The 27,494-nt window shown below is 37.6% G+C and overlaps 6 protein-coding genes across 8 annotated transcripts; 4 read left to right on the forward strand and 2 right to left on the reverse strand.

Annotated features, from left to right (window-relative positions):
• The first annotated feature begins 1,771 nt into the window (after positions 1-1,771).
• On the forward strand, positions 1,772-5,471 carry LOC116019314 (nuclear pore complex protein NUP58). The gene is made up of 6 exons (XM_031259465.1): positions 1,772-2,223; positions 2,335-2,449; positions 2,837-3,304; positions 3,708-4,209; positions 4,805-4,845; positions 5,053-5,471. The coding sequence occupies exons 1-6, from the start codon at positions 1,916-1,918 to the stop codon at positions 5,086-5,088; spliced, it is 1,470 nt and encodes a 489-aa protein (XP_031115325.1). The 5' UTR covers positions 1,772-1,915; the 3' UTR covers positions 5,089-5,471.
• LOC116019310 (pentatricopeptide repeat-containing protein At3g50420) lies at positions 5,463-7,886 on the reverse strand. The gene has a single exon (XM_031259462.1). It carries the CDS (start codon positions 7,729-7,731, stop codon positions 5,602-5,604), a length of 2,130 nt encoding a protein of 709 aa, XP_031115322.1. The 5' UTR covers positions 7,732-7,886; the 3' UTR covers positions 5,463-5,601.
• Positions 7,887-9,158: 1,272 nt separating this feature from the next.
• LOC116019316 (methylesterase 3-like) lies at positions 9,159-12,985 on the forward strand. Of its 2 annotated transcripts, none has more exons than XM_031259468.1 (4): positions 9,159-9,556; positions 9,656-9,793; positions 10,463-10,791; positions 12,201-12,985. In XM_031259468.1, the coding sequence occupies exons 1-3, from the start codon at positions 9,191-9,193 to the stop codon at positions 10,748-10,750; spliced, it is 792 nt and encodes a 263-aa protein (XP_031115328.1). In that variant the 5' UTR covers positions 9,159-9,190; the 3' UTR covers positions 10,751-10,791; positions 12,201-12,985. The 2 variants fall into 2 exon arrangements, with proteins under 2 accessions (XP_031115328.1, XP_031115330.1); XM_031259470.1 differs by having other exon boundaries at positions 12,204-12,985.
• LOC116019312 (geraniol 8-hydroxylase-like) lies at positions 10,807-12,719 on the reverse strand. Its single transcript, XM_031259464.1, has 3 exons — positions 12,182-12,719; positions 11,580-11,972; positions 10,807-11,495 (listed from the first exon to the last, which is right to left on the reverse strand). Exons 1-3 carry the CDS (start codon positions 12,680-12,682, stop codon positions 10,893-10,895), a joined length of 1,497 nt encoding a protein of 498 aa, XP_031115324.1. The 5' UTR covers positions 12,683-12,719; the 3' UTR covers positions 10,807-10,892.
• Positions 12,986-13,448: 463 nt separating the features above from the next.
• Positions 13,449-19,679, forward strand: LOC116019315 (nudix hydrolase 2-like). 2 transcript variants are annotated; one of them, XM_031259467.1, is made up of 9 exons: positions 13,449-14,153; positions 14,260-14,483; positions 16,730-16,795; positions 16,886-17,023; positions 17,987-18,064; positions 18,211-18,261; positions 18,371-18,405; positions 18,683-18,791; positions 19,347-19,679. In XM_031259467.1, exons 1-9 carry the CDS (start codon positions 14,033-14,035, stop codon positions 19,530-19,532), a joined length of 1,008 nt encoding a protein of 335 aa, XP_031115327.1. In that variant the 5' UTR covers positions 13,449-14,032; the 3' UTR covers positions 19,533-19,679. The 2 variants fall into 2 exon arrangements, with proteins under 2 accessions (XP_031115327.1, XP_031115326.1); XM_031259466.1 differs by lacking the exons at positions 13,449-14,153; positions 14,260-14,483 and adding exons at positions 15,119-15,819; positions 15,926-16,149.
• Positions 19,680-25,540: 5,861 nt separating this feature from the next.
• LOC116019311 (geraniol 8-hydroxylase-like) lies at positions 25,541-27,494 on the forward strand. The gene is made up of 2 exons (XM_031259463.1): positions 25,541-26,547; positions 26,639-27,494. The coding sequence occupies exons 1-2, from the start codon at positions 25,654-25,656 to the stop codon at positions 27,242-27,244; spliced, it is 1,500 nt and encodes a 499-aa protein (XP_031115323.1). The 5' UTR covers positions 25,541-25,653; the 3' UTR covers positions 27,245-27,494.

Consider the following 27,494-nt stretch of genomic DNA (forward strand, 5'->3'; position numbering starts at 1 on the left):
TTTTTATCATCACCTAAACAAAAAATAAATAAAAATCTCAATGAGACACATAATTTATATCTTATATTTACTCTAGTGCATGTGTTCCAACTTCCAACTTCCAACTGCCTCGTGTCTTTCATATCTAAAATATAAACTCTTTACATAATACTGTCAATTTTTCTTTTTGAATAGTAGTATTCTTGAAGTGACTATTTTAGTAAATTTTGCTAATATTTTTTTTATTAAATTTGAATAGAAAATCAATGGAAAAAGTTTAAATGACAATAGTAAAAAATAACACTTAATTGAGTATCTCCTTATATAAGATAGAGATTCATATTATTATAATGAGTTTATTTGAGCTTCACCAAAAAAGAACAAATAATTAGTTTATTTGAAAATTTATTAGCTCCGTGGGTGATAAACAAATGTATGAGTAATTTTTTAATTTTTACGTTTAGTGTACATAATGACATACTAGAATACACATAATCAATGACTAGAATACACAGAATATCACAATAGAATGCACATAGCTCATCTTATAAGTTAAGACCGAATGGGAAACGGAAAAGTCTTTAATTAAAAGATCCAAATTACACATAATCAATGAAAAAGATACACAAAATATAAGCCTAAGTATTATCTCTTATGTTTCATGATGTATGATATTGGTAATCAATAATGTACAAAATTACATACTATAATACACATAATCAATGATTAGAATACACAGAATATCACAAACAGAATGCACATAACTCATCTTATAAGTTAATGTCGAACAGGAAGCGAAAAAACCATTAATGAAAAGAACCAAAACGACGTCGTTTTGAATCGGGCATTATGCACCCTGGTCCACGATATAAATTGCCGCAAGCAATCGTTATACCCTGCACCACGGTGCACATAGCAATGTGCACCACGTACGTAAACGACGTCGTTTCGATGTTAGTGGATGCAGACGCGAATGACTCCAGAGAATTCATTATCTATAATACACATAATCATTATCTAGAATACACAGAACGTTTGCCTATAATACACAGAATGTTTGCCCAGAATACACAGAATATTGACACAAAATACACAGATGTTAGTGGACGCGGACGCAATGACTCCAGTGAATTCATTATCTATAATACACATAATCATTATCTAGAATACACAGAACGTTTGCCTAGAATACACATAATGTTTGCCCAGAATACACAGAATATTGACACAAAATACACAGAACTCATATTCCTAATATTCGAATGCACAAACACATCACAATCTGTGTTAATAATATGAATACACAGAATATTGACACAAAATACACATAACTTATCCTCCTAAACATTCGAATGCACAAACACATCACAACATGTGTTACTAGCATGAATACACATAACGGTTGCCTATAATACACAGAAGGTTGCCTAGAATACACAGAATGATTGCCTAGAATACACAGAATATTAACATAAATATAGAGATCGGCCGAAACGGGAAACGTGATTTAAAAAAAAAACGGACGATTAATTTACAATGCTTAAAACGGCATCGTTTACGTACGTGGTGCACGGTATAATTTACCAAACATTTAGTAGGTAAATTATAATGGATCCACCTTGTAAGGTGAACCCGGTTTCATGGTAATGATGGTATAACTAGGGCTTAGTGGACTATAGAGTATTTCTGTTTTTCCCCCACGAACTTTCATAATTTTCAGAATACCCCCTAGTCTGGTCCAAATGGCGCCTTTTCCCTCCCATCCCCAATTTATAATCTAGGGTTTTAAAGTTATAGCTTTTCGATATTCATCGCTAAAATCCCCTCCAGCTGCTTCATCAGTTATCACATTTCCAAATTTAATACCGATGAACCGAAATTAAATGCAAAAATCTCCATCCTAATCGCAGAAACACTCTTCTGATCGGCGGCGGCAATGGCGTTTTCCTTCACTACTCAGCCTCCGCAGCAGCCGTCGATATTCCAGACTCCTGCTAGTCATACGCAACCTTCACCGTTCTCGCAGGTCACTCCCTTCTCGCAACCGACGCAGCCGCAATTCAACTTTCAGCCTCAGCAACCGCAACCGCAACCGCAACAGCAGCTGCAGCAACAACAACAACAACCGCAGCAGCAGCAGCAGCAGCAGCTGTTCCTCTTCACCAACAGTAAGACGCCTGCTACTTACGGTACCAAGTGGGCAGACCTCCATCCGGACTCTCAAAAAATCCTCCTCCAAATAGAGTGCGTATAATTGCTCGTACATATACACATCTCAGTACGAGAGATGTTAAGTTTATGTTTAATGTGCTTTTGTCTAGCTTGTTGTAATTGTTAGTAATTTTGTGGATGCAGAGAGAAAATACTGGAATATAGAGATGAGAGTCAACGGCTTGATCAATGTAGCAGGCTGTATGATTCATCAGTGTCAAATGATGGGTTTGAGCTTGATGCTAGTCATAATATTCAGGTTTCTTTTCCTTCATTACCATAATTAGTAATTAACTGCATTCCTTACCTTTATTGTTGTTGTTGTTGTTATGCTTTGTTTAGTTTTGTTGTTTTAATGCTGATTTGTTGCTCCAGAACCTAATAGTCCTAATAGTAGTTGATTCATCATTGAAATTCTAATAGTCAAACAAAAGTTCATTGCAACATGCCTTGACTTGTAATGCAAGATGCAGAATAGTCTAACATGGCAAAGAGATTCATCAATTACCAACAATTTGCAAGAAAACAAGTGTTAAGTTTGATATTTTGAATGAACAAAAATAGAATTCAAGTCCTAATTTCTGCCCCCTATTAGTGCTTCTTTTTGTTATATTGACTGTAAAAATGCATTTAATTGCTTTTTTAGGAACTTGTTGGAATCAGCACATCAATGGAACGGCAAAAAAGTATATTGCATGAGCTAATGACTGTTGTTAAAGATATGCTGCGCAATACGGAGGTAGCTGTTCGTTCGTTCATGATGTTACGCCCAAGGTTTCTTCATCAAAATCCACCTGCTTCAAGTTCAGCAACACCATCACAGGCCCCTGGGGCAATAGTAGCCCCAACCTCAAGTGCTCAAGCAACCACTATCCCCAATTTTCCAGTTTTTGATTTTTACAGTGGGATTCCAAAGAAGCCTTCTCCCTTCCTGCAGCAAACTGTAGCTAGATTTGAGAAACATCTTGCTGAATGCCGGCAGTGGGTTGAAGAACTGGAGCAGTTGATCTTAGATTCTGATAGAAAGTCTCTCAATTCCAGTGTGTCACTGTTGCAGTCACTTCCACAAGTCATGTCAAATGTGCATGATTTTTTTGTTCATGTAGCAGCCAAGGTAAGAGAAACTAAACTTCTTTGGAGTTTTAGATTGTTTTCCTTCAAAGTACGGTAATCACGATAGAAAGAGAGAGAGAGAGAGAGAGAGCTCTTGCCTGGCTGTCTTTCATGTTTTTCTCTGCATTGATGACGACTGGCAGATCATAAATCAGGAGACTATTCTTTTTTCCTTTATTCAAAGGTCACAAGTTGATGATATTATTATTAGAAAGCACAGTGTCTTATTTATTACCAAAATGCGATTGTTGCATGAGCATTATGTTGTAAGTATATATATTTTGCTTTAGACATTAGACCATTACTACAACACCTTGTGTCTTGTTTTTGGGTTCATCAGTATAGTTAACTTTGCTTTCTTTGCTTGTAATTGACAAGACATGTTGACCTTCATTTTCCTTTAGGTGGAGAGCATTCATCAATACATTGAATCCATGAAAACTGCATACCTTACTGATCAGCGTCGACGAGGGGAGGTTAGTGATCCCTTTCTTGAAGCTGATCGACGGGAAACAGCCAAACAAGAGGCTGCTGCACGAAGGGTTCATCCAACTCTACATTTACCTGCGGCACCACAACCAGCAACTCAAGTTACTGGGTTGTTTTCCAGCTCAGCAGCGCCTGGAACATCCACTGCACCACAAACGTCTGCCATAGTTTCAACCAGTTCTGCTGCAAGTGGGTCCTCACTTTTTAGTACCCCAGTCATTGCTGCTTCATCATCTTCTCTGTTTTCTACACCCACTGCTTCTGCTCCAGCAGTCTCCTTGTTCGGATCAGGTGCTTCCCCACAGACATCGCTCTTTGGCTCTTTGTCCACTTCTAGTCCAGCATTCTCTACTCCAAACTTGTTTGGCTCTACCCCCTCTTCTGGTGTTACAAATTTTTCAACTCCTTTTGCTACAGGTATTCTATTAATTGAGTTGTATAATGATTTATTATACTCTGCTAATTACATGTTTCCTTTTACTATTTTGTTTAATTATTACAAGCACTCTTGTTGTCTATGGTCTAGATTTGTACATGCTAGCTGTTATGAAAAGTAAATCTGAGAAAGATGATAAACAACACAAAGAGAAGTGAGAATTAGGCTAAAAAGTCCAAGTTGGGGAAAAAACCAAGGAGCATAAAATGTTGAAAAACTTTCAATATCAGTTGATAGGTTCTCCATGGTCTTAGTTGTAGAAGTTTTTACAATGAACTAAAGCATCTCTGTTAATTAACCTAACTGTGGTGTAGGTATTATCATTGCCAACTTGAACATTGCTGATCTAATGGCCACTAGACTCTTCTCACAGGATTTTATTCTCCAATGTTTCACTTTATACCTGTCAGTTGCATGACTCTAGTTGATAGATATGAATACTATGGTTAGAAAATCTTTTCAATTTTGATCAATGCCCAGAATTCAGTTGTTATTCACGTTGCTACTTACACTATTCTGTCCATATTTCGTTTTATCTATGAGCATCTTCTTTTCTTTTTATTTCTTGTCTCGTAGGAGCTGCAACGGGATCGGGGTCAAGTTTTGGAACTTTATCTGTGAGTACAACTATGGTTTTCATAAATTTGAGTAATTTGTTCCTGATTGTTGCAACTTAAAAGGATCCCCCTTTCCCCTCATTACTGAGTTTTTCATCATTCGCATGAATTTTTCTTGGCTTTTAAAATACCTTTATTGATTTTCCTCATATGCTTGAATTTTGTTTGGCTTTTAAAATACCTTTATTGCTATCCATTTCCTTGCAGAAGGCAAGGGCTAAAAGTCGCCCTGGAAGACGCTAAGCTTCATCAATGTCAATGAGAAGTCATCCTCTATTTACTTTGATTGCAAGATGTTGAGAGTAAATCCATGAGGTTTTGTGCAAGACCACAGTGATCTTCATTATTTCGTGCTTGGATGCAGAACTGTTGACTGGATTCTAGTTGTGCTGCTATAAAACCGTATTCTGACTTCATATGCATTTTGGCGGCGTCATTATAAAATGCATTTCATGAGATGTTGCTGTAATATTGTAAATTTCAACCCCCCTCCCCATTCTGGGTGGTTGCTCTAAGAGTTGATATCTTATTCATGCCTGCTCTTGCTAAGTTCGACAAACCATTTGTCCTGTTGTATTTTAAAATTTCATCATTCTGAGCATTTAAATATCATGAGCTTTTGAAGACGTCATAACTGTCCATTAGATAATGTTACAATTCAATCTATATACTTCATTCAAATGAAAAATGGTAGTTTAACATGTTGCAATTAGATGTGAAGTTTACTAAGCTCTCTCCATCCTCTGTTGTTTCTTCTTACCAACCAGTCAGGTCAAATTCACCGGGACCTGAATGTGTCATGTTTCCCAGCAAAGTTTGCAACACCACTTGCATTTCACCATTTTGCAGGTGTGACTGATCGCCAGAAGAGAACACATGTATCTTGTTGTTCACGGCCTCTAACCAGCTTAAACCAGGTTCTTTTTCAAGCATCAACCCTTTTATCTTTCTCCGCATTTCTTTGACAGCATCCCATCTTCCTGCTGCAGCGTATAAATTTGAAAGCAATATGTTGGTTGCGCTGTCGTCTGCATCCAAACTCAACACCTGCTCGGCAGCCCGAATCCCTATTCTCAAATCCCCATACCGAGCGCAGGAGCTGAGCAGAATTCTCCACAGTTCAAGATGATAATCGCCTAAAGGAAATTCAGTAATCATCCCCTCAGCCTCCTCTAGTAATCCGGCTCGACTTAACAATGCAATCATGCAAGAATAGTGCTTCGGTCCTGGTTTTATGCCTTTTTCCTTCATGCAGTTCCAAAAGTACTTGGCCTTGCTGACCAAACCGCAGTGGCTACAAGTTGCAAGCAGAGATAAAAACGTTACCTGATCTGGCTCAAGGCCATGGTTTATAATCTTGTTGAAAGTTCTGAATGCCTCCTCAGGCTCCCCGTGATAGCCATATCCTCCCAGCATTGTGTTCCAACATTTTAGATCAGGTGCAGTTGTGAGGGAAAATACAAGTTCTGCAGCTTTAAGGTTCCCATTCTTGGCATACATATCCACAAGGTTTCCACAAACACTCATCTCGGAATCATAGCCTGCCTTTACAACTAGGGACTGAATCATCTCTCCTTGTTGCAGAGTTGCTCCTTCAGCACAGGCGTTAAGTGTTGCACTAAGAGCAAAGCTGTCAATGTTTAGCCCATCCTGGAGCATTCCATGGAAAAACCTTAGAGCACCATCAGTATCACCGGCTCTACAATGGCCAGCGATCATCTCAGTCCAGAGAACGACATCCTTCTCAGAAACTGAATAAAATATCTTGTGGGCAGACTCAACTTCCTCATTGCTAAAGTACATAGCTAACAGTGTGCTCCCAACATACACACTGCTCTGAAGTCCAGCCTTCTCAGCTTTGGCATGGAGTGGTTTCCCATAATCCGCTGCTGGAAACATACATGTTGCAGAAATAACAGCTGCAAAAGAATATTCATCCGGCTTGCACAGAGACCTTCGTAAAAATTGGACAAACACTCTCACTGCCTTCTCTCCATCTCCATTCTCTGCATATCCTGCAATCATTGAGTTCCATGACACCAAATCTGGATTCTCAATCTTTTCAAATACATCCAATGCTGCTACGGTGTCACCACAACTACAGTACATATCAAGCAGAGCATTATGCAGAGGCAAGTCAATATAAGCTCCGGATAAAATTACCTGGGCATGAAGAAGTTGACCGGTATGATAATCTCTCAACCTGCTACAAGCATTTAATAACATTGAGAAGGTAAATTGTGTAGGACAAACTTCAGTCCTCAGCATGCTTCGGAAAAGTTTAAGACTTTCTCTCATCTCACCATTTTCTATGTGTCCAAAAATGAAAGAATTCCAGGCAACTGAATCTGCATGAGCCATGCAGCGAAAGACTTTGTATGCAGAGTCCAAATCCCCACAGTTCGAATACGTCCCTAGTAGAGAAGTCTGAATGGGGACATTGTCCAAGAAACCAAACTTCAAACACTGGGCATGTACTGCAGAACCCAAAGTTCGATTCTTTATGGTAGATGATGCTTGTAAGAGGCTCGTAAAGGTGGACCCGTTTGGTCTGAGCCTCTCGTTTTGCAACTGAGAAAGTAGTCGGAAAACCAAAACGCCAAGGTGGGGACTAGAAGAATATGCAGAAATGAGGGCATTATAAGTGACTGTACTTCTCTGAGGCATATTGTCGAACAGTGCCCGAGCGTCCGTAAGGGATCCGCATCTGGCATACATGGAGAGAATGTTGTTGTATACATATGGGGACTTTGAAGTCGTGGGTGCAAAGGTGAGAATGAGTCCATGGAGCTCCCGCGCTTTCCTGACCAATGTTATGGAGGCGCACTTTTGAACTAGGAGTGGGAGGTCTATTATGGAGGAAGAAGCCTCCAGTGATGGTGGCATAAAGCAACTGTTGATCGATGATTTGCCAATTCCGTGTCTTGTTTATGCGAATTAGCCACTTGGACAATTTTTAGCCACAAGCACCCAGAAAAACAATGAGTGTCTAGATTTTTTCTTTTTTACACGTTAGGTTCCCGTGCATACTTAGAACTCCCGGCCCGCTTAGGCCTTCTTCAATAGTGGATTTTTATTATAATTTTTTAATAATGTGATTAGGAAAGATAATACGGTAGAAAAATAAAAAAGAAAATAAAAATAAAGAAAAACTGATTAATTAAAAAAAAGAAGAAGAATACAGCAGACTAATAACACAACACGCTAAGCTGAACGCGCCCACGGGGCGCCCTTTGTGGCCTCCACACGTTGTAACATGCAACCAATCAAATTTAAGTGGGGCCCGCTAGATTGCAAAACCTCTTATTTGTAGAAGGGTCTCACTTTTTCTCTCTCTTCCCTCTCTCTCTTTCAAGGTGTCAAATTCTTTCTTAAAAACTGTGATAATATTGCTATTGGGGACAACCTTAGAGCATACCTATCAAGGGTTTTTACATGGTGTATGTCAGAGCAATTGATGACTTGGATGAGATACAATGGAAGAGAGAGAATGATAGGGAACTTCTGCAAGAGTAAAGTTTTTTGCAGGTAAATGGGACCCACTGACGCAATGGACAGTTGCGTCAGGCACGCGTGAAACGCACTTATAGTGCACGCGTGCCTGACCTTCTGTTATTATTGTTGTTGTTTTTTTTTTTAAAATCATATTTGTTTTTTTTTTCTCCTTCCATTTTCTCTTTCCTAATTACACTTACAAAAACTACTCAAAAATCGCGAAAAATTCCATTGATAAGGATGCTCTTAGTGTCACGGGTATACAGTTCGGCGTAGCACACAACGCTTGTGCGGTGTCCCGGTCCTCTCATACCTCGTGGACTAACCTTACTCGCATACGTGCTAAACTGGTTTCACCCTGCCATAACCTCATCAGAGAAACGACAATAATATAGTTACCCGCATATGTACTTGTTAAACTGATTTCGCCCTGCTATAAGAGAAACGACAATAATATAGTTCTTGACCAATGCGTCTTTCGAATCGCATGAGTCCTCTTCATAGTCAAGTCCAAGATTAGTGACAAACTCCCAAACTTAACCAAATATGACTTGACCAGATTTTAGCATCTAAAGTAAAACAATCCTTAACATTATTGTTGCTCCATTTACCTATAATTCAAACTAACCAGTTGACCCATTGGCGTAAGTAGCCTCAAAATTAGCCGGCGACGCTGACTTTTCATAGTGGATTGTGGGCTCTTAATTTAGCTATTCATTACATGTTTGTCCAGATTGAAAGCATGCGCTGTTGGCTGATAGGCACTTATTTGTCTTGACTAATAACCACGCAGACTTTTCAATACTAAAATAATAAAGCTTTGGGCCCTGATGCTGTGGATTGGTTAATCATGGATGAGAGAAAGAAGCACTTTGTACTGGTTCACGGAGCTTGCCATGGTGCGTGGTGCTGGTATAAGGTCGCGACCCTCCTTAGAGCGGAGGGTCACAAAGTAAGCGCCCTCGACATGGCGGCCTCGGGGATTCATCCCAAACTCGCAGAACAAGTGAGTTCCATGGAGGAATACAATGAACCCTTGACGGAATTCATGGCTGCCTTGCCGGCGGATGAGAAGGTGGTTCTGGTAGGCCATAGCATAGGTGGGGTCAACGTATCACTTGCTATGGAGAGTTTCCCTCACAAGATATCTGTTGCTGTGTTTGTCACTGCCTCCATGTATGGCCCTGATCTAAGCTTTCTTGCCGTGCAACAAGAGGTATATATACATATTATCTTCTTCTCTTTTTAATTAATACTTTGCAAGAACAAAATTAATATATGGTGTTGATTTACTGGTGATCAAAATCATATACAGTTTCATCGACAACTGGAATCTAACATGGACCAAAAAACTCAGTACAGTAAGGGAAAAGACAACGAAGACCGCCCGGTCTCCGTCCTCTTTGGTAATGAGACGCTAGAAAAGCTTATATATCAGCTCTCTCCTCCAGAGGTTAGTGGATTTTTTTTAATTTTTTATTTTGAAAGCTGTTCTTGAGTTAAAAAAAAAAACCAAGAATCTTTTTCTTGGAGAGATAAATATTCAAATTGCATGTGCTGTCAACAATTGATTCATAAATTGCATGTGCTGTCAGTAATTGCCCAGTAGCTAGCATGCTTTTTTTTTATTTATAGTAAGCTCATAATTGCTATCTAAAATGGTTATTGAAAGGTATTGTTTTGTGATTTTAATGGGTAAAGGATTTTAAAGAGATAAATTGGTTTAGTTTGTTCATAGCTGACTTGTTTAAATTAAAAAGATTAATAGATGGCTTGACTGCTGGCTTGATAATCACAAGGTTACAAGTTTTATTTTCTGTGGGAGTAGTTTATTAACTTTTTTGATTTGAGCCGGCCAATTGTGAACAACTTAAACTGATTTATCTTTTTGCAATTTTTTATGGACGAAAGTCACAAGACAAAATTTACTCTATATAACCCCTCAAATAGTGACTTAGTGATTCTTGTCACTCAAAAAACTCTCACATTTGTAGTTATTAAGTCCGACCAAAGTAGCTGAGTTGCTCACTAGCTAGCGTGATCTTGAGAGTATAAGTAACAAAATCTTTTTTCTAGGAAGATATATACAAAATAAACTAACAATTAACGAACATTGAATCAGGATTTGACATTGGCAAAGTTGTTGGTACGAGGCTTGCCATTGTTTGAAGACGGAAATGGTGAGGGGTATGCAGTGACTAAGGAAAAATATGGATCAGTTAAGCGAGCTTATGTGGTTTGTGGCAAAGATAAGTTGTCGAAGGAGGAGTATCAACGGTGGGTAATCCATATGAATCCCCCCGACGAGGTCTGCCTCATCCCCGACGCCGATCACGTGCCCATGTTCTCCCAGCCTCATCAACTCTGCTCTTCTCTGCAACTCATCTCCCAAAAATATCACCACTGTTGATGATGATGATGATGATGATGATGCATGTCCAGCAATAAGAGGTCGTATACACTATATTTAACATAAAGTTTATTCATAATAAATAGAATCCTAGCTAGATCATTATTTATGTGTTATACATCATATTTAACATTAAGATAAGTTAAAAGGGAATAGGGATAGCCCTAAGAGGACAAGCTTTAGCCAATGTAATGCCAAACTTTTCCTCCATGTCCAAATCCTGTGGTGCAAGGTTGCCATCAAGCTTCCACTGGAACGAGTTTAGTAATGATCCCAACATTACTGGAACTATTCTCATTGACATTGGCAATCCTGGGCAAATTCTTCTCCCCGCCCCAAATGGTATAAGTTCAAAATCCAGACCTCTAATATCCATTTCTAAATTCCAAAACCTCTTGGGATTGAAGGTTAATGGTCTTTCCCAAATGCTGGAGTCGCGCCCAATAGCCCACACATTGACTAGAATTTGTGAATCCTTAAGAATAGTGTATCCACATAAATTCACGTCTTGTTCAACTTTACGTGGAATCAATGAAACCGGTGGGTGCATTCTACAGGTTTCTTTCACAATGCATTGCAAGTAAGGCAATCGAATAACATCATCTTCTTGTATTAGCTTACCTTTACCAATAACATCTGCAAGCTCCGCTTGTGTTTTTTTCATGGTCTCTGGGTTTTTAAAAAGTTCTGTCATTGCCCACTCTAATAAGGTTGATGATGTATCCGTACCCGCAACAAATAAATCCTATTAATATGTATGATAGTGCTGTTAAGATTCAATATAGCAAAGATCAAAAGATAACTAATTGAAGAAGATCAACATATATACCAAGCACACATGCAAAATGTGAGTAGTATCAATCTCCTCTGGTCTTTCTTGGCTGATGTTAAGAAGTGAATCTAATACATCAACATTTTTGGTGCCCATCACTTTTCTCTCTTCCAGCCGTTCATCCACCAAATCTTTGAATAGGTTGAGCACCTTAGTGAAATAACCTGTCATGCGCCGCCTTGAACCCTGGGGATCAAACTTTTCAAGAAAGGGAAAGTAATCAACCAGGTTGGGCTTTCCAGCTTCCTCCATGATGTTCCAAACCAATTCTTTGAATTCTTTGGCAGAATCCGAATAAGGGTCGGTTAAATCCTTAGAGAAAACGGTGTTAGACAGCAAATTCAGGGTAGTTCTGAAAGCTGCACGCCCAAGATCCACCGCTTCCCCCATCTGTGTTGAGTAAATATAATATAAACATAAATGTGTAGTCCAACTATCAGTTTATACTTTTAGTGGAGATAGAACACATGCTTCAATTCGGTATCAGAGCCTTGATGAGTCACATGAGGGGGTTGAGTATAAATATAATATAAACATAAATATACAGTCCAACTATCAGCTTAGTCTTTTAGTTGAGATAGAGCACATGATTCAATTACCTGGCTTTTATTTTGGCAGTAGATAATCAGCTCCAGGATTTTTGTAACCCTCAGTTGCTGGTTGTTGTCGAGCTTAGTGGCAGAAAAGATGTTGGAATTCATGATCTTGCGGAGGGTTCTCCACTTGGATGCGACAGGGAGCCAAGCAACAGAGACTTGGTGGTGGTTGAGAGCTGTCAGGGAATCAGGGATTGACCGAGTGGAAAAGGCTAAGTCTTGCTTTTGTAGAGCTTGTTTGGCCATGGCGGATGAAGAAATGACCACTGTGTTTATCATGCCCAGTTTTAGATTCATGACCGGACCATATTTCTGGGCTAGCCGGGCTAAGAATTTGTGAGGTTGCCCTCCCACCAAGTGAAGGTTTCCGATCACCGGCAATGGAAATGGCCCCGGTGGAAACTTTTTGCCTACACTCTTACTACTTCTTTTTGCTAATAAACAGAGGCATTGGAGAAAAGTCCATGCAAACAATACAGCTACTACAATGCTCTGGAAATTCATTCTCTGATCTCTCTCTCTCTAATTAGTTCTAGGCAGGCCGGAATTGAATTGAATGGCAATCGACTTCAGTCTCAGGTCTTGACGGTAAAGCATGCTTTGTCGCTTTCATCCAACCATCCTTTCTTGGCTCATTAATTTCATTGTACACTTCTATATCAGATCCTTACAATTAGTACAATTATTGCATGCTAGTGCATGACAGCAGTAATTGTACTCGTGGTAATTATTACTATTTGTTACTTCAATTCAGTTTATAGTAGTTGTACTCAGAAATTTTATTTGAAGATAAATTTCCCCAAAGAATTGATAAATCAGCCTAAATCGACTCAGATCAAGAAGGTCAATAGGCCACTTAAGTTGGAAATTCGCAGCCTTGAATCGGTGAACCATGCTTACCTAGCTAAACTTGGCTGGAGGTTCCTCAACGAGGAGGATAGCCTGTGGGTTAAAGTCTTCAAAGCCAAATATACAAGTGGTGACCACTTGTATATTTGGCGCCAATGATAGCTTGTAAACTTGTAATGTGTGTATATATATAATATATATATAACAATCCAAAATTTTCTCAATTATTTTCGGAAAATAATTTTGAAATATCTCCCCCAATTTTTTTTTCTACTGCTAAAATCATTTATTTAAATTTTGTGAATCAAAAATATTTTGAGATTATGTTACAATTATTATTATATGGATAAAATATTTTTTTAATCCATTATCCTGATGTATATATATGTTCACGGTCATGGATATACGTATGCAGAATTCCTAAACACAATATGTTAAGTATATTAATTTATTGATTTAGTGATTTAGGGTTGTGGCAGACACTTTTTAAAATCTAATGGGTAATGAAATTACTATCTTTCTCTCTCTTTCGGCTGAACATTTTAGAGAAGACAAAATATTAAAAAGTTGAAAGTACCTGGGATCAAACCAGAAATTAGAACCCGGTTACCAGTTAAAATTGACTGGAATTTCATTGCTATTCAACTAAAACGACCGGTCCACAGACGCGACCCGGTCACAACCTGGTCCGCACGTTCACATTCTTTCGGCTGGACCGGTCAACTTTGATTATCAAATTTGGTCAACTACTCTTTCACCCCTTATTAACGGCAAAACGAACTAACCAAATGTATTTATATGTATTCTTTTGTTTCAGTTGAATTTCAAAAAAATAAAAATTGTTTCAGTTATTTTCAGACCGTCGCCGCCGGCCGCCGGTTCCCATATGGCAATTGGTCTGTCCTAAAAAAATTTATAAATTTTGGTATTTATCACTTGGCGCAGTTGAATATTGCTAATTTGAAAATTGAAATTCATTAATTATAATTTATAAATAAATACAAAATGGTAATCAAATTATTGTGTAAAACCTCCCTGCTCTGTACCGCCGGCAGAGCTGTCTCTTCTCATTCTAGTCGTTCATTACTCACCCTTCGAACGCCTGAACTTCCTTTCAGAGCTCAAGGTTGATTTTTATTTGTTTTGTTTTTTTTTTTTAATATTTGTTTTCAAGAACATTGAGTTTCCGGTTCTAATTTGGGTAAATATTATCTGGGTTTTTCTTGTTTCAGGGAAATTGAAGAAGGGTAGCATTGGGATTTACCTGACTACGCGGTGTTCATCGATGAGTTCGTCGGCATCGTTGCCGGAGAAACAGGCGGAACAAGTGGACAGGATATTGGCGGGGAGAAATGATGATCATGGAGGGGTGATTGTTGAGATGACGAATGAACCCTTGGACTCTTCTCTCTTCGTTACTTTGCTTCGGGCCTCAATTTCTCAATGGAGACAGCAGGTAATCATGATCCCTTTCTTTTTCATTTCTAGGGATAGGGTTCTGGAGTTGAGATAGAGCTAAAGAATGAAGATTGCAATATTTAGTTGCTATTGCCTTGGCGAAATGATTTATTGGAAATTATAACTGAATTTTAGTTGTGATGAAAGTTTTCATGACATGGAGCTTTGTTTTCCAAGCCATCCTTTTCTGTAAACAGTTTTAAATAGTTGAAATTATTGCCAAAGACCTCGTGGTCTAAGTAGCACCAGGTTTACACTTCCACTTGGAAGGGAGTGGGTTCGAGCCTAAGTGGAGGCAACTGTTGACTCTTTATGCTTCGGTACTTTGAGAAAGTAGCTATGAACAGATACTACATTTTAACAGACTCAGTTCTTCACACAGCTTATAACAAATATTTTCCTATTTTTAGCATCTGAATTGTGCCTTTTTTTTTTTTTTTTTTTTTTTTCNTTGAAATATCTCCCCCAATTTTTTTTTCTACTGCTAAAATCATTTATTTAAATTTTGTGAATCAAAAATATTTTGAGATTATGTTACAATTATTATTATATGGATAAAATATTTTTTTAATCCATTATCCTGATGTATATATATGTTCACGGTCATGGATATACGTATGCAGAATTCCTAAACACAATATGTTAAGTATATTAATTTATTGATTTAGTGATTTAGGGTTGTGGCAGACACTTTTTAAAATCTAATGGGTAATGAAATTACTATCTTTCTCTCTCTTTCGGCTGAACATTTTAGAGAAGACAAAATATTAAAAAGTTGAAAGTACCTGGGATCAAACCAGAAATTAGAACCCGGTTACCAGTTAAAATTGACTGGAATTTCATTGCTATTCAACTAAAACGACCGGTCCACAGACGCGACCCGGTCACAACCTGGTCCGCACGTTCACATTCTTTCGGCTGGACCGGTCAACTTTGATTATCAAATTTGGTCAACTACTCTTTCACCCCTTATTAACGGCAAAACGAACTAACCAAATGTATTTATATGTATTCTTTTGTTTCAGTTGAATTTCAAAAAAATAAAAATTGTTTCAGTTATTTTCAGACCGTCGCCGCCGGCCGCCGGTTCCCATATGGCAATTGGTCTGTCCTAAAAAAATTTATAAATTTTGGTATTTATCACTTGGCGCAGTTGAATATTGCTAATTTGAAAATTGAAATTCATTAATTATAATTTATAAATAAATACAAAATGGTAATCAAATTATTGTGTAAAACCTCCCTGCTCTGTACCGCCGGCAGAGCTGTCTCTTCTCATTCTAGTCGTTCATTACTCACCCTTCGAACGCCTGAACTTCCTTTCAGAGCTCAAGGTTGATTTTTATTTGTTTTGTTTTTTTTTTTTAATATTTGTTTTCAAGAACATTGAGTTTCCGGTTCTAATTTGGGTAAATATTATCTGGGTTTTTCTTGTTTCAGGGAAATTGAAGAAGGGTAGCATTGGGATTTACCTGACTACGCGGTGTTCATCGATGAGTTCGTCGGCATCGTTGCCGGAGAAACAGGCGGAACAAGTGGACAGGATATTGGCGGGGAGAAATGATGATCATGGAGGGGTGATTGTTGAGATGACGAATGAACCCTTGGACTCTTCTCTCTTCGTTACTTTGCTTCGGGCCTCAATTTCTCAATGGAGACAGCAGGTAATCATGATCCCTTTCTTTTTCATTTCTAGGGATAGGGTTCTGGAGTTGAGATAGAGCTAAAGAATGAAGATTGCAATATTTAGTTGCTATTGCCTTGGCGAAATGATTTATTGGAAATTATAACTGAATTTTAGTTGTGATGAAAGTTTTCATGACATGGAGCTTTGTTTTCCAAGCCATCCTTTTCTGTAAACAGTTTTAAATAGTTGAAATTATTGCCAAAGACCTCGTGGTCTAAGTAGCACCAGGTTTACACTTCCACTTGGAAGGGAGTGGGTTCGAGCCTAAGTGGAGGCAACTGTTGACTCTTTATGCTTCGGTACTTTGAGAAAGTAGCTATGAACAGATACTACATTTTAACAGACTCAGTTCTTCACACAGCTTATAACAAATATTTTCCTATTTTTAGCATCTGAATTGTGCCTTTTTTNTTTTTTTTTTTTTTTTTTTTTTTTTTTTTTTCAGCATCTGAATTGTGCTTTTGTTCCTATTTTCAGCATATGAATTGTTCTTTAAGTGAATCATTTTTGTTTTATTTGAAGTTTTGAACATAAGTTGACATGTCTGCACTCTGCAGGGTAAGAGAGGTGTTTGGATCAAGTTGCCTATTGAGCTTGTTAACCTTGTTGAACCTGCAGTAAAGGTAGCTTTGTACTTATCTTTCCATGTATTCTGGAAAAGTTGTCTACTTCTTTTATTATTAATTTTAAAAACATTTTATTCTGTTTTGCAGGAAGGGTTCTATTACCATCATGCTGAACCAAATTACTTGATGCTCGTGCATTGGCTTCCTACAACTGCAAGCACTATTCCAGCGAATGCCACCCACAGAGTTGGTGTTGGTGCATTTGTTATGAATGAAAAGAATGAGGTAATAGATTAAATTGGTGCATCTTCTTTTTCTTTTAATACAAGACAAGATTACAAGGTATTATTGTTATTATTATTATTTTTTCCTTCTATCTCGAAACTATGGGGGAATATAAGTGTTTTAAGGAATCTAGCTAGTTTCTCAAAATCTTTCCTAACCAGAGTGATTACAATGTCCTTTTCTATCCAAATGACAATAACTATTTGAAGGTTATACTTATTTGCTTAGGATGCGGGCTTGATTTCATAGTCCAAGACTCCAAGTATTTTTGTTTCTGAAGTTTTGCTCTCTTACAGAAGTTACTCTAATTGTCTTGCTATCCTGTATTTAGATGCAAACATAATAGGTGAACCCAATACCTTCTTTGAATTTCTGCTGCTCCACAACTTGATGCATAAACAGGTCTAAATCATATTCCAGTTGGGCGTGACAGTTGTTTTCCTCATTTTCTTGTCTAAGAGCCATACAAATGGGCCATAATTCATTCATTCAACTTTTTCCTCATTTTCCTTCCCATCTTAGCTCCAAAATACATTCCCTTGCATTGTTCTAGCAACAGCAAAAATAAAGTGTAGGTGGGTAGATTTTGCCATATTTCAACCAAATGCTACACAGGTTGGCCTTAAAATCTACCCTAAATGTATATTTATCAAAAAAGAAAGAAAATACTGATGCTCACCCTCCAACATATGCAAACATTTACTGGAACGTTTCTTTGTATTCCACCTGTAGGCCTTCTGTAACTTCTCTTTGTAATTTTTTTTTCCCATATCCACCTTTCCTCAAATTAGATACATGTATATCCTCTTTCTCTCTTTCACACACGCACATGAAGTCAGAATACTGCTTCTTTGTGTTTCAGCTTTTGGTGTTGGTTCCTTCTCTTTGTTTTTGGTTTTGGTATCCATTTGCAATTAGATGTGTTCGGGTTCATACTAAAAGAAGTTGCAATCTTCTGTCTAGGTACTGGTTGTCCAGGAAAGGAGTGGACAATTCCGTGGAAGTGGTGTTTGGAAGTTCCCTACAGGAGTTGTTGATGAGGTATGTGAAATTGGTTAGTTTTAAACTTTTTAAGGGAGCTAAAATGAAAAAAAAAAAAAGAGAGGACAGCTGGTATAAAAGGGAAAACATAAAGCTGGTGCTCTCTGCATCTTTGGGATTGAAGTTTTCGGTTTCTTTATTCCCAGGGTGAAGATATATGTAATGCGGCTGTCAGAGAAGTAAAAGAAGAGACCGGGGTGAGTAATTCGTCTGAAGCGCATTCTTTTAATAATCTTGGTCAATTACAAATTTAACATTACATCTTTGACCTAACTTTTATATTCAATATTGTGTTTCTTGCTTCAGATAGACGCAAAATTTGTGGAGATATTAGCTTTCAGGTATCTGTTTACCTTCATGTCGCTCCAAATTTTATCACTGTTAAGAGTCCACATTGAAAAAATAAGAGAGAACATATGAGTTTATAAGGCCATGGGTTTGACTAGGTAATTGAATGGATTCAGTCTTTTAGTATGATTTGTTCCATGTGCATTACAGCCTTAGTTGAGTGACCGTAGATTATATCACATTCTTAACACCTGACTATTAGTCAATTTTTCAACTTGCAAATTCTCCATTCCTTAAAAATACGTTTTCGGTTTTTCTTTCAAATTTCAGACAGAGCCACAAGTCATTTTTTGAGAAGTCAGATCTATTCTTTGTATGCATGCTGCAACCACTATCCTTCAACATTAGAATTCAGGAAAAAGAGATAGAGGCAGCCCAGGTATGTCTAAAATAAAACGTTCTTTCTGGTCAATCAATTGTCAAGTTGTTCATGTCTAATGCGCCGATGACCACATTGCATTGACTTCAGTTTCTTTTGCTATATTTAGTCCTCGACTAGGATTGAATCTGGCAATGTGGTGATTGTGGTCAAATTAAAATGGCAGGATTAAATGCGGAAATATCACCATAGTCTAGGACAATTATCTGAAGGAACCCTTTCAGATTGTTAATTATTGTGCATTTATTAAGTAATAGGAAAATTGGCCAAATAGGCCACTGAACCTGAGAACAAAGTCCAATTGAGTATTTCTATATCATATGCCAACAACTCTTACTTAACCTGCTTGAACTTGAAACAACCGGTTATATGGAAAAGTTGGATTACTTTTGAATTTGAGTGAATTAATTGAACTCTTTTTTAGTTCAGTAGCTCAATTGAGCTTTGGTCTTTGATCCAGTAGTGGCCTATTTGACCATTTTTCCATAGTAGTATCGAGTAAAAAGAAGGTTGGTGTGATTTGTGATTGGACTTATACATTGTTCCATAATGCAGTGGATTCCATATGAAAAATATGCATCTCAACCATTCATCCAAAAACATGAGCTGTTCAGGTACATTGCCAATATATGCTCAGCAAAGATACACGGCAAGTATTCTGGCTTCTCGGCCGTCTCCACAGTGACCAGCTTTTCTCAGAAGGAAAGCTACTTGTACTTGAACAAGAAGCACTTTCCATAGGATTTTTTTATTTTTTATTTTTTTTTGCAAAATCCATAGGAAGTTGAGTTCAGTAATTTTTTGGTAACAAAAAACATATGGAATGATTTTATTGGGGTTTTCTTATCCCTATTTTTTGAAGAATGGTTTATTTACTGAATTAATTAATATGTGATGTACCATCAATATATAACAACAAATAAATAATATATTCTTTAATCAAATGTATTTATTTAATGAACAACTTTTTATAACAAAGAAATAACTAATTGTTAGGATCAATTGCTTATCATTAAGCGAAAAATATAGCTTGAGCGCAATTTTACCATATTTTCGAGAGGCAAGGTGTTAAGTTTGGCTCAGGAAGCCTTTGTCCAACAACCAACACATACTCGAATTTGTGACCTGGCTAGAGGTAAGGTTATGCAGTTGACTTAGCAGGCTTTTGCTTAGTCACCAATTGATAAACTTGGCCCTTTACTAGCTTCCGCCTAATTAATTTTTAGTGTACTTTACTAATTTTCGTGCATTCACGTAGTAGTTTCGATGCATTAATCTAGTAATCAAGAAGCTGGAGTAGTTATTATGTGTGGACCATGGTCCATGCAATAATGATTGAGAGACACGTGCCCAGGCTTGGGATTAACCTGGAACGAAACCGACCTAGGTAATTCATGGTCGGTCTTAGTCCGTGCTAGCTTAGGCCCAAAATCAGCCTAGGCCCGACTTTATCCACCTCTACAAAAAAGTAACTAATTTTTTTTTAAATATTTATTTATTTTAATTTTAAAAATCTTTTTTCGTTAGCAATTTTCATTTCATTACAAATCCCTTTACACATACACGGAAGCTAGGCTTCCGGCTTCCATGGCTGGGTTGGTTATCTCCACCAAGCTGGCATTCACGGCCGGTTTCTCTTTCATTATAGTGAAAGAGAAGTTCACGACACATTCTGTCAACACCATTTATGTTATAACGATGGTAGCAACGGTTTTGGCAATCCGGTCTAATGGGGACCGGTGGAAGGGGTAGTCGACGGCGGACTATGTGTTTGGGATCGCAATGATGGTGGCAATGGTGGCCTTGTACGGAGCTATTTTGCCTTTGATAGAGCTGATGAATAAGAAGGCTGTTAATTTGTGAATCTTAAATGTAGGAGAATACTAAACTGGTTTTTACTTTGTTTTTCAAAAACAAAATTAATCATATGTATTTAGTATTGTATTAGGAACACAATAGATAATTTTTTTTTTTTTTTTTTGGTTTTCGAAACACAATAGATAATAAAAACAATGTAAATGGAACCAGAATATGTTCATGCAGTTCGGAGAACTTCTCTTACGTCTGCGGGACCACACAAAGGTGAAACTCAACTCCACCATGATGATACAAGGTTCACTAGATTTCCATCCAACAGCTATGACCTAATTTTCGACACCAACTAATCATCATCATCTCATGAGTTAGTAGTGATGTGGGAATCAAGATTTTCATCTTTCTCGAACCAATTGATAAGACTTTCACCTCTTGTAGAATGCGGATTACAACATAGATCTAGTTTAGATAGCCATCATAGTGTCTTACAATAAATTGAGCATGTATTAGTCTAACAGACTTTGAATATTAAAACAACTCTGAAGATTCATCTTCGCTTTATACTTGAACCTCTTGAACTTATTCTTGCATGTAGATTTTCTTGAATCATGGAGAATCATCCACTTAAATCATTCCTAAGAAATCTCATCACAAACCACTTTGTTTGAATGCATATATATTAACCACTTATTTTTGTCTGGTCCGACTTATCCTCCTCTAACCCCTTTAATCCGACATTTCATTAATCGGTTTCAATAGCAATGTTCAATTGCTCTAAGTCTAAGATTTTCATCAGCTGTCTTGTCACCTTCTCAATGATTCTTCGACAGACCGACTAATCGCCGACCGACTTATACCATGTTATCATCTTCTCCTCCTTGTCAGTTGCCCCTTTCATCCACGCCGAGCTTCCAATGCCGAGCCTTAGTCTATCCCCCATCACATCAGTATTCATTTCTTCAAATCAAAGTTCATGAATCAATGTTCAACCAACTTTTTTACTGCGGCGTATGTAGTGTATGTATGTCTGCGTAAAGGTTTAGGTTTTTAAATTTTTGGATTTTTTATGAAAACCCTTTTGCATTTCGATTGTATAGTTATTATTGTAAATTTTTTATTGGAGAGGCATCGTTTCTCCATCCGTTTGTTTATCATTAATATCTTAAAATTATGCTTAAGTTTTCTGCCATCCATGTACCTGTATAAATACATTTGAGTTCCAATTCATATCAAACACAACAACTGGAATGTAAAACTATTATTAAACACCCCAAAAAATATCATGGCTCCACTGTATATTATTGCCCGTGATATCTCGCCGGTGAAAACTACCTATGTATACAATTTCAAAAAGGGACAGTGAATTCATCAAATGTAAAGAGTGTTTGTTTCATAATGAAGATTGAAGAGGTATTTATTTATTTTTTTGGTTTTTTTTTCTTCTAATGATTTTTTTTTTCTGTTTGGTAAACCAGCGGATTCTCCCAAATGTTGGGGTCACGTCCAATTATCCATACATTAATTAGAATTTGAGTGTCCTTAAGAATAGTACAAATTTATAAATCAAAAACGAAATGTGTGGGTGTAATCTAAAGGTAGGTTTCTTTCACGACGTATTGTAAGTAAGGCAAGTGACTAATATCAGTTTCGGCTTGTCTTTACCAATAATATCTACAAGCTCCATTTGTGCTTTTGCTATGATTTTTGAAAATATTATTTAAGAAATTCTATCATTGTACATTCTAATGTGATTGATAATATATCGGTTCGTAACAAACAAGTCCTGTACACCGCGGTTATAAGATTAAATAAGACAACCGATAGTGACGTGAAATCAAGTGGACTGATGGATGACATACTAAGGGTCACCCTTACAAGTAGTACAATTATTGCATGCAAGTGCAGACACCAGTGATAGATATTTTGGAGATATATATGCCCCATCGCCATGAAAATATTTGTACACCAATGAGCTTTGCTATAAAGATATTTCACATACATTATCAATTTTTCATGTAAAAGTAATTGTACCAAAGAGTTTTATAATCGAGATACATCATGATATATATCAATCATCCAAGTTGCTAGAGAGTGATATAAGAAAAATATATTAATTGGACTTTCATTCTTTACTCTTGATTTTTATGTATTTTAACACTTATAAAAATTGAATCCGGGTTCTCCCGAAATTCTTCCCTACTCCATTGGGTTAGAATTATAGTCCATAAAAGTATACCTATCAGTTTCTATTTTGAAAACATAAATGCAGTACTTTTAAGTTTTACTATACATACTCCTATTCCTACTCCATCACTTTTACTTCCTTACATGATAAACTATGATAAAATATTTTCTAGGAAAAGGTATCAAATTGGCCGTCTTAGTCGGATGGATAGTGCTATTAGGCCCCCTAATTGAAAAAAGCTCCATTCAAACCCCCTAACTCGGTAAAATTGTTCAATTAAGTCCAAGTTGACTTGTTTATCAAGTCGAATTCAGTTAGGGGGGCCTAATTGCACTTTCCATCCGACTTAAGGGGCCAATTTGACACTTTTTCATTTTATTTTTTAAAACAAATATTTTTATTTATTGAAAATATTATTTATTATAAATAAATAATAAATAATATTTAAAATTAAATAGCCACCGGCTGCGGTGGCTGTTCGGCAGGATGGCCATGGCCGATGAAGGAAGACGACCATGACCGTCTTCTAGATCTGGAATGAGGGCTATGGTTATGACTGTCACCCTCGTTCCATTTCTCTTTGTCTGGAATGAGGGCGGCGGCCATGGCCGTAGCCCTCGTTCCAAATCTAGAAGACGACCATAACCGTTTTCCTTCGTTGGCTAGAGCTGTCTTCTTTAGATGGCCGTGGCCGTCCTGTCGGGCAGCCACAACTGTCCGTGAGGAAGAACAACCACCGGCTATTTTTTTAATATTATTTTTTTTATTTATAATAAATAATATTTTTAATAAATAAAAATATTTGTTTTGAAAAATAAAATAAAAAATGAAAAAGTATCAAATTGGCCCCTAAGTCCGGTGGATAGTGCAATTAGGCCCATAACTAAATTTGACCTGATAAACAAGTCAACTTAGACTTAATTGAACAATTTTACCGATTTAGGGGGCTTGAATGGAGCATTTTTTAGTTAGGGGTCTAATTGCACTATCCACCCGGCGTAAGAGGCCAATTTGACACTTTTTCCTATTTTCTATCAATTTGGGTTACATCAAAAGTATGAGTGCGGGGGTAAAAGTTGAGTAGAGTTTGGAAGTTGATGGGTAAAACACACAAAGACTATCCGTCGGGATCACCCGATCGATCTGCTGAGAATCATCCGGTTGGTCCGGGAATCAAATCACTCGTGACCAATCGTACTATTCATATTGAAAGGTCTCGTGATGGGTTAAGATGTTCTAGGATTGCCCATGGGATCGCCTAGCAAATTAGAATTTTTGAACCCACATCGATAACTTATGAAGAGGAATGACCTCCTCTATATAAGAGAAGCATTGTTTCTCTTTTAAAATTAACAAAAAGATGAGAAAGCCTTAAAGAGCCAAAAACTCATTAATTTAAGGCGCCTTAATTGCTCTTAGTTACAAGTTTTTTTTTTTTTTTAAATAATATATGATCGTTTTGGGAAAAGGAAGATCTTTCCCCAAAACATCATGGGGTAAAATTGGAGATAACAACATTAGGGTATTCCTGATAATTCAGGAATAGCCTAATACCTAAGGGGGCCTAGAAATCTCTATTCCCCTTGCAAGGGGAATAGGTCATTCCCAGGAACATTATTCCTGGGAATAGAAAGTTTTACCAAACAGCGGAATAGGCCTATTACTGAGAATGCTATTCCATTCCAGGCCTATTCTGCGAACCAAACGTGCCATTACAATTTTTCTATATTTATGGAATTTCAACTTATTTTAAATAATAACAATAATGATAAATAAATAACTAAAAGAAAAAGAAAAAATAGATTCATTGATCACAAGGTGAGATTTACCTAGTACATCGGCACTACACGTTCAAATAGTCGCTACAAATTTACCCAAAAAAGGACCGACTATCTTAACCCGCTACAAATTTACCCAAAAAAGGACCGACTATCTTAACCTTTGTTACTCTACAAGCATAAGCCGTTAACTTTCATTTTATATACACTGCAGTTCCCTTTAAACACTCATTTTATATACACTGCAGTTCCCTTTAAACACAATTATAGTTCCTTTTCGATATAACTACAGTTTCATTCGACATTATACTATACACTCAAATATGTGAAAGTGTTATTAAGTTTTCTTTCAATACAACTACAGTTTTTTTTGTAATACACTGTAGTTTCCTCTCAACACAACTACAATATCATTTCGATATAACTATAGTTTCATTGGACAATATACACTGAAATATATGAAATTGTTATTCAGTTTCATTTTATATACACTGCATTTTCCTTTCAACACAACTACAGTCTCATTTTGATATAACTACAGTTTCATTTGATAATATAAAAACAAATGTGAGGCAGTATCTTTTGAGATGAACTGTAGTATTCTTTACGGAGCTCCGTTAAAGTTTATGACAACTGTTTCTTTTACTTAATAAAATGGCCGGCGGCGTTTTGTGACCATGGACCACAGGCCGGTAAGCTAAAAATTGTGCCATGTGCGATTATGAGCAAAACTTTGGCACGGCCTCATCTCCATTCGATCAATTCCAATCAAGCCACTTGTGTGGGTTGTGTCAATACCCCTCAACACGTAAAAGAGGACAAAAAAATTATTTATTGACGTAGCCGACAGGGACCATGACAATCTACCTCGGCCTTTCTAGCTAGATCGATTAAGTGATTGGGTGGTGGAAACTGGAAAGAATCAACTTACATTTATACAATACATTTGAAGCCTTGTGAGATCCACAAAATAAAGTGAGGGAACCAATAAAATTAGCAAGAACATGATTGGTTTAGTGTCATACCATAGACCATTCTGTGTATATAAATACATACATATCTAATACAGGGAGAGAAAGAGAGAATGGATTTCCAGAGCATTGTCCTAGCTGTACTGTTTGCCTGGACTTTGGTCCAAGGCCTCAGTTTACTAGCTAAAAGAAGTAAGAGTGTAGGCAAAAGGTTTCCACCAGGGCCAGTTCCGTTGCCGGTCATTGGAAACCTTCACTTGCTTGGAGAGCAACCCCACCAATCCCTAGCCCGCCTAGCCCAAAAATATGGTCCGGTTATGAATCTAAAACTGGGCATGATAAACACTGTGGTCATTTCCTCATCCGCCATGGCCAAAGAAGCTTTGCAGAAGCAAGACTTAGCATTCTCTACTCACCGGTCAATCCCTGATGCTCTGCGAGCCAACAACCATTCCCAATTCTCTGTTCCTTTTCTCCCTGTTGCCTCCAAGTGGAGAGCCCTTCGTAAGATCATGAATTCCAATATCTTTTCTGGCAGCAGGCTCGAGACCAAGCAACGGCTAAGGGCTAAAAAGATCCAGGAGCTTATAATTTACTGCCAAAAGAGGAGCGAGGTAGGAGAAGCTGTGGATATGGGGCGTGCAGCTTTCAGGACTACCCTCAATTTGCTGTCCAACACCATTTTCTCTAAAGATTTAACTGACCCGTATTTGGATTCCGGTAAAGAGTTCAAGGATTTGGTGTGGAATATGATGGTGGAAGCTGGAAAGCCCAACCTGGCTGACTACTTTCCCTTTCTTGAAAAGTTTGATCCCCAGGGTATCCGGCGTCGCATGACGTGCCATTTCACTAAGGCGCTAGACCTTTTTCAAGATTTGATTGATGAACGGCTGGAGGAGAGGAAAATGAATGGCAACAAAAATGATGATGCATTAGATTCACTTCTCAATGTCAGCCAAGAAAGGCCTGAGGAGATTGATAGGACTCACATGCAGCACATGTTCTTGGTATGTTAATATTAGTCCCCTTCAATTCACATAATTGGTTCGGGTATCTATGACTTGCTATATTGAATCTTACCGGCATACATGTTAATAGGATTTATTTGCTGCGGGGACGGATACATCATCAAGCACAATAGAGTGGGCAATGACGGAACTTCTTAAGAACCCGGAGACCATGGCAAAAGCACAAGCGGAGCTTGCTGATGTTATTGGTAAAGGCAAGCCAATACAGGAAGCTGATGTTACTCGTCTGCCTTACTTGCAGTGCATCTTGAAAGAAACCTTTAGAATGCACCCACCAGTTCCATTCTTGCTTCCGCGTAAAGTTGAACACGATGTCAATCTATGTGGATACACTATTCCAAAAGGCTCTCAAATTCTAGTTAATGTGTGGGCAATTGGACGTGAGCCCAACATTTGGGAGAAGCCATTAGTTTTCAAACCTGAGAGGTTTCAAAATTTAGAAATGGACATTAGGGGACAAGATTTTGAGCTCATTCCATTTGGCGGAGGCAGAAGAATTTGTCCTGGACTGCCATTGGCAACAAAAACAGTCCCTGTAATATTGGGGTCGTTGTTGAACTCATTCCAATGGAAGCTTGAGGGCAACATTGCACCCAAAGATTTGGACATGAACGAGAAGTTTGGCATTACAATTGCTAAAGATTGTCCTCTTAAGGCCATCCCTATTCCCATCTAACATAGTGCAACTCTAGTTTGTGTTACGTTCTGCAGCAGTGTTCAATAAAATATATATGTATTGCTCTATTTTAGCTTAGAATATATATATGTATAGTCAGAAGGTGTATGATATATTGATATGATTTAGCATTGTCACCCAACTAGGTAGTGAAATAACTACAACCTTGCTTGTGAAGTTCTATGATTGTTGCATCTCATGTTACTTAAATGGGACCGGCCCTTTCAATCAATTGTTATATTATACTGTA

The sequence above is a fragment of the Ipomoea triloba genome, chromosome 5 (assembly GCF_003576645.1).
Source record: "Ipomoea triloba cultivar NCNSP0323 chromosome 5, ASM357664v1".
NCBI classification, from domain to species: domain Eukaryota; kingdom Viridiplantae; phylum Streptophyta; class Magnoliopsida; order Solanales; family Convolvulaceae; genus Ipomoea; species Ipomoea triloba.

What these genes read in the sequence shown, in the direction of transcription:
- LOC116019315 (XM_031259467.1), top strand. Translation starts at nt 14,033, where the DNA reads ATGGTAATCAAATTATTGTGTAAAACCTCCCTGCTCTGTACCGCCGGC. An exon ending in ACTTCCTTTCAGAGCTCAAG is followed by an intron (nt 14,154 to 14,259) that starts GTTGATTTTTAT and finishes TTCTTGTTTCAG; the next exon opens with GGAAATTGAAGAAGGGTAGC. An exon ending in TTTCTCAATGGAGACAGCAG is followed by an intron (nt 14,484 to 16,729) that starts GTAATCATGATC and finishes TGCACTCTGCAG; the next exon opens with GGTAAGAGAGGTGTTTGGAT.
- LOC116019316 (XM_031259468.1), top strand. Translation starts at nt 9,191, where the DNA reads ATGGATGAGAGAAAGAAGCACTTTGTACTGGTTCACGGAGCTTGCCAT. An exon ending in TTCTTGCCGTGCAACAAGAG is followed by an intron (nt 9,557 to 9,655) that starts GTATATATACAT and finishes AATCATATACAG; the next exon opens with TTTCATCGACAACTGGAATC. An exon ending in ATCAGCTCTCTCCTCCAGAG is followed by an intron (nt 9,794 to 10,462) that starts GTTAGTGGATTT and finishes ACATTGAATCAG; the next exon opens with GATTTGACATTGGCAAAGTT.
- LOC116019314 (XM_031259465.1), top strand. Translation starts at nt 1,916, where the DNA reads ATGGCGTTTTCCTTCACTACTCAGCCTCCGCAGCAGCCGTCGATATTC. An exon ending in TTGTTCATGTAGCAGCCAAG is followed by an intron (nt 3,305 to 3,707) that starts GTAAGAGAAACT and finishes ATTTTCCTTTAG; the next exon opens with GTGGAGAGCATTCATCAATA. An exon ending in TTCAACTCCTTTTGCTACAG is followed by an intron (nt 4,210 to 4,804) that starts GTATTCTATTAA and finishes CTTGTCTCGTAG; the next exon opens with GAGCTGCAACGGGATCGGGG.
- LOC116019312 (XM_031259464.1), bottom strand. Translation starts at nt 12,682, where the DNA reads ATGAATTTCCAGAGCATTGTAGTAGCTGTATTGTTTGCATGGACTTTT. An exon ending in ACTGCCAAAATAAAAGCCAG is followed by an intron (nt 11,973 to 12,181) that starts GTAATTGAATCA and finishes TACTCAACACAG; the next exon opens with ATGGGGGAAGCGGTGGATCT. An exon ending in ACATTTTGCATGTGTGCTTG is followed by an intron (nt 11,496 to 11,579) that starts GTATATATGTTG and finishes ACATATTAATAG; the next exon opens with GATTTATTTGTTGCGGGTAC.
- LOC116019311 (XM_031259463.1), top strand. Translation starts at nt 25,654, where the DNA reads ATGGATTTCCAGAGCATTGTCCTAGCTGTACTGTTTGCCTGGACTTTG. An exon ending in ACATGCAGCACATGTTCTTG is followed by an intron (nt 26,548 to 26,638) that starts GTATGTTAATAT and finishes ACATGTTAATAG; the next exon opens with GATTTATTTGCTGCGGGGAC.
- LOC116019310 (XM_031259462.1), bottom strand. Translation starts at nt 7,731, where the DNA reads ATGCCACCATCACTGGAGGCTTCTTCCTCCATAATAGACCTCCCACTC.